The sequence below is a fragment of the Plasmodium gaboni genome, chromosome 2 (assembly GCF_001602025.1).
Source record: "Plasmodium gaboni strain SY75 chromosome 2, whole genome shotgun sequence".
Lineage (NCBI taxonomy): Eukaryota > Apicomplexa > Aconoidasida > Haemosporida > Plasmodiidae > Plasmodium > Plasmodium gaboni.
The window spans coordinates 393,564-403,305 of NC_031482.1; the positions used below are offsets into that span (position 1 = coordinate 393,564).

The 9,742-nt window shown below is 20.4% G+C and overlaps 1 protein-coding gene across 1 annotated transcript in view; it reads left to right on the forward strand.

Annotated features, from left to right (window-relative positions):
* The window catches only part of PGSY75_0212500 (hypothetical protein), a gene marked incomplete at both ends in the record, with an annotated part of 12,041 nt that extends 2,583 nt beyond the window's left edge, over positions 1–9,458 (forward strand). Inside the window, 2 exons of the mRNA XM_018783791.1 lie at positions 1–3,781; positions 4,000–9,458. The exon at positions 1–3,781 is cut by the window's left edge and continues 2,583 nt beyond it. Of these exons, the coding sequence (XP_018643781.1) occupies positions 1–3,781; positions 4,000–9,458 (9,240 nt within the window). The remainder of the gene's footprint in view (positions 3,782–3,999) is intronic.
* Between the last annotated feature and the right edge of the window lie 284 nt (positions 9,459–9,742).

Consider the following 9,742-nt stretch of genomic DNA (forward strand, 5'->3'; position numbering starts at 1 on the left):
AATGTTTATGAATTTATATATGAGAAAAAAAATTTATTTGAACCTTTAAATATATTTAAAAATATTATTGTTAATTCAATATCTTCTTTGATTAATACAGTTAATCAAAAAATATTTAATTCATCAAAAAATAATATCATAAACAATACACTAATTGATGATAATAGTTCTATTAATTATTATGATAATAGAAAAAGTTCAATGAACTCTTATAATATTTCTAATACATATCCAGAATATATAGATAATAAAACATTTATTGATGAATATAATAAAAATATATATTGTGATGATCTACATGATTATCCTATAAATTTTTATTTAAAAAAAATTATCAGTACCTATTTTATTAAATATTTTGCCTTTTTTAAAAATAAAGTTAAAAAAATTATTATTGATAATGAAAGATCTATTCTCTATGTCTTATATGAAAATAGTGATTTGTATGTAAAACTCTTATCAAATAGGGGTGATACTAATAATAATAAAAAAAAAAATTATTTATCAGACACTATTATATTTACTAAAGCAGAACTTATAAAAGAGTTGAGCAATATTTATTTTATTGACGATATGAATGTTATATATAATGATTTGTATAATATTAATAATGACATGTTTTTTAATACCCCAAGTATTAATAATATGAATAGTATGAATAATATGATCAATATGAATAATATGAATCATATGAATAACATGACCAATATGAATAATATGAATAATATGGTCAATATGAATCATATGAATCATATGAATAATATGACCAATATGAATAATATGAATAATATGAATAATATGAATAATAAATTCGGATTCGCTAATAATAATATAGATCCCACAACATTTAATAAATTAAATATTATCGATATACACATTAATCATATACATGAAAGAAATAATATCTTCTTAAAAATGGTTGATAATAATTTTAACATTTATTATTTGTCACTCGTCAAAAATATGGATACAAATAATTATAAACTTATTTTAAAAGATTTTCAGAACTTCCCTCATAAAAAAGGTCTCAAAATTAATGACAAGAAATCTGACGTTATTTTTACACACCACTTAAAGAATTTATTTGTCATATTAAAAAAAAAAAACATAAAAAAAAAAGAACCTAACAAAAATATTGTGAACAAGGATGATGCACAATCAAAAAATAAACCATTCTTCTTTTTTAATAAGGATAAAATGGAAAGCGATAAAACAAAAACAAGAAAAACACACGCACACAAAAAATATTCCACAGTTCATATGAGCCATGCTGGACGAGAAGATAAAAACACACAGGCAAATGAAAAATATAAAATGACAAGTAAACACAAAAAAGGAAAAAGAAAAATAAAAAAAGAAAAAGGAGAAGAAGAAGTAGAAGAAGGAAGAAGAAAAAAGAGCTATAGAAGAAAAGAACATTCAAGTGATGAAAATTCTTATGATGAAAATTCCTATGATGAAAATTCCTATGATGAAAAATCATATGATGAAAATTCCTATGATGAAAATTCCTATGATGAAAAATCCTATGATGAAAATTCATATGATGAAAATGAAAAAAATACTTACCAAGAAGACAGTTATGATAATACCAGTGATTATAATAATCATTATAATAAGCCCAATGTTGAAGAAGATAACGAAGGAGAAGAAGAAAAGGTGTGCTATAAATTAAAATTATTAACATGTTCAGACGATATTGGAAGCACTAATCATTTTTCAAGATCAAGTAAAAACAAATTTATTTTTAAGCAAATAAACGAATATTATATCAATGAAGAAATTATTGGTGTTATTTATAAAAAAAAAAATTACTATTTTCATGAATTCTTTGAACAATCTGAAAAAGATAATATTCTCAAAGATTTTTATGTTAATAAAATGAAACAAGATAATTTATCCAATATATTAGCTAGAAATGAAAAAAATCGATTTAACCTGAACAGTCAGGTAAAAAGTGAGCCAAATTTGAGAACAGCATTGGGTAATAATTTGACGAGTACAAATATGATGCCTAATAATATGTCTACTATGAGTATACCAAATATTAATGTTCCCAATATTAATGTTCCCAATATGAATGTTCCCAATATTAATGTTCCCAATATGAATATGCCCCATTTGAATGTACCCCATTTGAATGTTCCCAATAGGAACATGCCCAATGTGATGAATGTGGATAATCCAAACAACCTGTACAATTCAGGTTATCCTAATAAACAGTCAGGTAATCTTTATGACGAGCGAACTTTTATGAATATGGGTGAAGTTCGAGATAAGATGGAGAGTATACCTCCATTTTATTTATATGAAAATACAGTGAGTGAATATCAAGAATATTATGATTTGATGATTATAACAAAGAGACATATATATTATATAAGTAAGAATACGAGGACACAGAAAATAGAAAAGATGATAAATAACTATTTGCCATATAAGATATCTTATGAAAATCGAAATATAGAAAGTGTCGTTTTAAACGAAATAAAAATAAAACAGTATGGTAAGAAAAATCAAGAAGATTTTTATAAAAGCATAAAACAGAATATGTTGATGAAAATAAATAATGACAAGAATAATATAATATCAAAGCAGATGATTAATTCTGTATCAGGTGGTATACATATAGATATTCCACCTTCTCCTACTAGTTTAATAAAAGAAAAAAATGAGTATGAAGAAATATATGAATATTTTATGAATCAAATAATTGAATTATCTTCAACTGAGGAATTTTTATTTATTATATGGAGCATTTTATTGAACCATGTATATAAATATGAGATCATGTGTTTTAATAATATTCAGAGTGTTAGTCAAAGGGAATTAAAGAATAAGTTGAATGATGATAAAAGTAAACGAAATATGGATACAATTCATAATATGGATAATATGAATTATTATAATAGTTATGGTCTTCCAAGAATGTCTATGAATATTGGAGGATCTAGTGCAGGGCAGGATCAGAAAAAATTATTTTTACATAACATTAAAAAAAATGACATGAATGCTAATAATAATAATAATAATAATAGTAATATTTCCTTTTCAAGAGATTATAGAGGCAAATCAAATGATGATGGGGTGTTAAGTCCAAATGAAGATGAAGAGAATATGTTTGAAAATTCTTATATAAAAAAAGACTGGAATAATTATAATAATGTTGATTATGATGTATTGAATAAGATATATAAAAGAACACCTTTTAAATTTGGATTTGTAGATAAGAGTGCAGATTATATAATAAAACAAGGGAAGCTACAAAAAGCTATGGAATTAGAAATAAAAACCAGAAAGGTTAAAGGAATAAATCATTTATTTAATGATAATATAATTGATGATCTAGAAAATGAATTAACAAAAAATGGAGGGAATAATAAAAATGGAGAATATAAAAATAAAAATGATAATGTGATAGATAATGAAAATATATTATTAAATGATACAGCATATTCAAATTTATATAATGCTTATCAAAAAAATTCCTCAAAACAAAAATTATTAGAAGCAGAGAGAAATAAAAGTGGAACCTTTGCATTTGAGTATTTAACAAATAAAAATTTTGATATTGTATTTTTAAAAAATTTAAAATGTTATAATAATTCATTGCATATGTTATCAAGAGGATTGTTATTATTACTTAGTCGTTTATTAAAACCTGTTATGTTTATTAATTTATTTTCGTATGAAAAATATAGGGACATAAATGTTTTCAAGTGTTCTAGTAACGTTCCCTATAAGTCTAGAAAATATATGAAGGTATCCGAGGCTTCACGAGGTAACAATAAAAAAAAAAAAAATATATATATATATATTAATATATATGTGAATATATTTAGGTGCATGTGCACATGTTTATATGATATTGTTTAGTGCTACACGCGAGGATATAATATATGACCTAACATATATATATATATATATATATATATATATATATATATATATATATATTTATATATATATTTATATATATATATATTTTTCATTTTTTAGGTGTTGGTGTTTCAATTATTTCTAAAGAGAAAATGGAAGAAGAGGAAGAAGAAAGCTTTTACAATATGAAAGATTTTTGCATTATTCGTATGAGCGATTATATGTATTCAAGAAGGAAGAGGAAAAGAAATATATTAGAAGATGATAGTAACATGTTGATATTAATTGGAAATCTTCCTTTAGATTTTTGTTTAAATTTAGTTGAGAAATTAAAATGTTTAAGTATATGTGTGAGTATTGTTTTGCGTAGTTTATTAAAAAAGAAGAATGAATATACAAATAAGATAAAGAATATAAAAGATGTATCCATTATAAATATATATTATGATTATACTTTGATCATGATAAATGAGATAAATGAATTTTATTCGATATTAAATTTTATAAACTTTAGTATTGAATATTTATTAATATATTGTATAATAATATGTGATTATTATAAAAATAAGAGTATAATAAAAAAAAAAAATATAGGAAATAAAAAAAATTTTATATATTTATCTAGTACTTTATTTGATTTATTAATTAAATGTAATTTTATGAGAACATATTTAAGTTCAACATATAGGAATATTTTAAAACAATGTTTATTTAATATTATAAAAGCTGGGAAATATATACCTGTTGATTTTTTTCAAGGATATATAATACATAAGAATGAATTTTTAGCTTTATTCTTAACAAAACGAATTGAAGAAGAAGTTTTTTTAAAGAAAAAAATGAAAGTAAAAGAACAATATGATCATTATTATTATAATAATAATAATAATAAAACTGATAATAATTTATTAACACAACATCATAAATATGGTGATTTTATGGCCTCATCTGAAAAACGTGCAGAACATTTTATAAATGAAAATTTAAAAAATGCAATGATAAGTATAAATATTTACAAATTAATTATTTTATTATATAAAGCTGATTATTATCGATGTGCAAGCACATTGATATGTTTATATATTGATTCATTTTATAAAACATTAGGAGCAGAGAAACATAAAAGTATGATTCTTAAGAATGAAGTTGTTACAGATATGAAATTAGGCAAACCAAATGTGAACAATTATAATATTAGCAAGAAAAATAAAAACCAAGATTTTGATAATACAAATAATAATAATAATAATAATATAAATATAAATAGTAACAGTAGTAATATAAATAGTAATCGTAGTAATAATTTAAATGTTTATAATAATTCTTTTCAGATTCATTCAAAGCAAGGAGTGAATGAAAAAAAAAATATGCAAGTACTAGAAAAACATTTGAAAATGTTATGTGAGAATTTTTTTAATTTAGAAGAATTTTATTCTAGTAATATTATAATTAATAATATGGATATTGAATATACATATGATTATTTTATTTTATATGAAAAATGTTTTCTACCTATTGAAAGAATAGTACATGTAAATTATATGAAATATTTATATAAAAATAATGAAAGGAAAAAAAATAAAATTCGTAAATTTGTTATAACATTATTAGAATATTCTAGAGATATAAATTTTCATTTCTTTATTTTTAATTTAATATTATATAAATGTAAAAATGAATTTCCATGTTCTATTTTTGAATTAAATATCTCTCAATATTTATATTTCTTTGTCAAATTAAATGAACTTAATATTAAAGATGCATATATATATTATTTTAATAACTTGAAATATCAAGATATGATCATATATTTTTCTAGAAAAGCATTTTATTCTTGGCAAACAAATGTTGAACAACAAAAGTATCAAACATTATCATATATATATAATGACAAAATAAAAAAAACAACAACAGCAACAACAAAAAAAAAAAAAAATCATACTTATAATGAAAGGAATAATGAGACATATATAGGTGAAGAGGGATATACAGATATTGAAAACGAACGTTTAAATAAAAACAATAAACGATTAAATGTAAGAAGTGCTACTAGTCAATATGATGTTATGGTCAGTGATAATATAAATAGTTATAATAAATATAATACAAGTATGAATAATAGAAAGGATCCTATGAATGAGATGAAAAGGAAACAGAATAATAAAAAAAAAAATATGTTATATGTAGATGAAAAAGATATTGAAGGAATAGGAAGAGAACATAAAAATAAAATAAAAAATACAAGTAGTAGTAATGTAATTTATAATAGTTCATATAGTAATATAAATAATAGCTCTTATAGTAATATAAATATAAATAATAATAACATATATAGTGATGATAATATTATAACATATGAAAATAATACAAATTATTTATCAGGAGTGCCCAGTTATGCTCATATACTTATAAATAAACAATTAAATGAATATTATTATGAAGGCTTAGAGCATTATAATAAAATGATGATAAAAGGTTCACATATGATTAATGAATTACCAAATAATAATTATATATATGAAAATAATTATATAGGACAGAATTATATGATGATAAATCCATTATATAATAAAGAGACGAAAGATATTTTTTATACAATTTATAAATATTTATTTAAAATTATTTCTTATCCTAGTTTAAAGAAAAGAATGGAATTCATTGATAATTGTATGAAGACCAAAATATTTGTTATTCGAAAATTATGTAATTTTAAAAATAAAACCTTCTCATCTAATAAAAAAAATAATAAAATGAATAGAGATGGTAGTTATATAGATAATATATCATCATATTATAATGATAATAATAATAATGATGATGATGATATTTTAAGAAAAAAAAAAAAAAAGGGAAGATCTGTTGGAGTAGCAGTAATACATAATAATAGTGTTGATAATAACAAAATATATGATAATAGAAATTATTTTCTTCTTAATGGTGTAGATGTTTTAAATAAAAAAAAAGAGAAAAATGGATTCTATAACAATAACCTAGATGATGATAATATTTATAATAACATAAGACGTTCACATATGTCCTCAGGTTCTTATAGAACATCACATAATAATATAAAATATGATATAAAAGAAGGAGGAAGTGATAATATATATAATACAAGTAATATAAAAAAGAATAAAAAAAAAATAAAAAATATTGAAGAAATATTTAATATTAATACTATGTTAAATAAAGAAGCTTTAAAAAATTATTATACAGTCGATAAAACAATATTATATGATGAATCGTTTAGTAACTTATTAAAAGGTATTTTTGAAAAAAATAAATGTTTATTTAAATTAAAAGAAGATTATTGGTCTAAACAGAATTCATATTATTTACATTTAAAAGATATAAAGAAATGTAAGACATGTTTAAATTATCAGAAATTATTATTTCATGAAATAATTAATTTATTTGTTTTTTATGTATATAAATTTTGTAATTGGGATGTTTTAAAAAATTATTTCGATATTTTAATAAATGGTCCTCAAGAAGCAATCATAAAAGTGTTAGAACATTTTAGAAATATAAATAAAGAACAAATAGATGTAATAAAAAAATCTTATAATAATATGTATGAATATTTATCTAAAAATAAATATCAACATATAGATGATATTATAAATGATTATAATAACAAAATAAATAATATAGAACGTAAAATAAATATTAATCGTATTATAGATATTATAGATACATTTAAAGAATATTTATTATTAATACAACAAGAAATACATACAAAAGAAGAATTAAAAAATAATATTTTTGTAAAAAGTAAAATATTATTTAAAAACTTCTTACCTTCATTTAATTTATTAAAATTAATAATATTATGTGATAAAAAAAAAGAAAAAATCGAAAATCTAAATACTAATTGTTTCTCAACAGTAAATAATATGTTAAGAAATGATATCATTAAAGGAAGTACTTTTTATTTTTCTAAATATTCATATTGTTTTGAAAGATTATTAGATTATGCTTTTTCTTTAACTATCACATTTGAAAATATTAATTTTATTATTAATTATATAGGAGATGTTTTAAAATTATATCATGTTGATTTTAAAAATTCTTTATATCTATTAGTTATAATTAAATTACATAAATTTATAAATAACCTATTTGAAATAACAAAAGTAAGAGAAATACTTAAAACCAAAGTTAACATATTAAAAAGTAATAAATATTATGAACGTATGAAATTATTATATCTTTTAAATTGTATCCCTCTTATATATCTAGACCCACATATGAATGTTATATTAATAAATGAATCATATGAATATAAAATGAATGATGATGATAAAATCATTTTTTCTAAATTATCTCCATTCTCTTTAGTAAGTAAAGTTGTCAACCATAAATTGAGAAGTGTATATACATATCACGACTACACAGATAATCTAGAAAATGAAGAGGACGCAGAAAAAAATAAAACATCGAAAACTATCAATGAAGACACAAAAAGTGCTAGTATATATGAAGAGTCAAAAAATATAAATGATGATCATATGTCATATGATTCTTCATCTGATTTGCAAAATCATATATCATATGACACATCTGATCACTCATATGGTGACAACAACAACAATAATAATAATAATAATAATAGTAATAATAATAATAGTTATAGTGGTAGTAGTCGTCCTAGTCATGTGAAGCGCGTGTCAAAGGCATCTAAACAAAATAATAATAATAAAAGGAAGAATGAAAATATAAATGCATCTAAAAATAAAAAGAATTATAATAATGAAGAGAATGATGAACCATATAATATTCATAATAAAATTAAAAAGGATAATATTGCTATTGATAAAGATGATAGAAAAACATTATATTATTTATATAATGTAAATTATTGTTTTAATGATAAAAATAATAATGTGAATAATTCAACTTTATTTGGTAATGCTCATAATCCAGAATTAGTTGTATTAAGTTATAAAAATTATTGTTTTTATGTTGTATGGATTTCTAATTTATTATTAAATCATAAAATAGAATATCAATCTTTAATATATGTATATCTAAAAATATATAATAATGCAAAACATCAAAAAGCATCATTATTAGAAGAACATGAAATTACAATTATTCTATATTATTTATTTACTATGTGGATTAATGGAGATAAAAATAATTCTTCTTTTTTCTTTTATAATGAAGAAAAAAGTTATAATGAAAAAAATAATATTGGATACTTTTTAAAAGATACATATGGAAATTTACAACATATCAATAATTATTCTTTAATTACATTATTAAAAGAATTGTTATCAAGAGCAGAATTCTATTTTGAATATACATCAGATGCAGCTTCAAGAAATTATGATATTAGTTGTATTATTCTTGATTCTTCTATATATGATAATGAAAAAGTAAAAAAATCATCAGTAGATATTTTAAAAAAATTCTTTGATAATATATATATCACATTTAATGATGTTCTTATTAAAATACCATTCTTAAATCAAATTCTAGAATTCCAAAAAATACACGAATTTTTAAAGAGGTTTAAAATATATCTGGATGAAATTATTTGTCGCATCACATTGAGCGAGGGAAACTATATTTAAACTTAAACAAAATATTAATGCAAACACTTATATATTCAATGTTTTCCTTTTTTTTAAAAAATATATAACCATTTTGAATAAAATAAAATAAAATATTGGCATTAAAAAATATTCGCAAAAAAAAAAAAAAAAAAAAAAGAAAAAAAAGAAAAAAAAGAAAAAAAAGAAAAAGGATCTACATATATATATATATTTATTTATTTATTTACACACGAACATATAACCATTTCATTTACACATTTTGTATTTTTTTTTTTTTTTTTCCTTTTTTTGTAACATTGGAA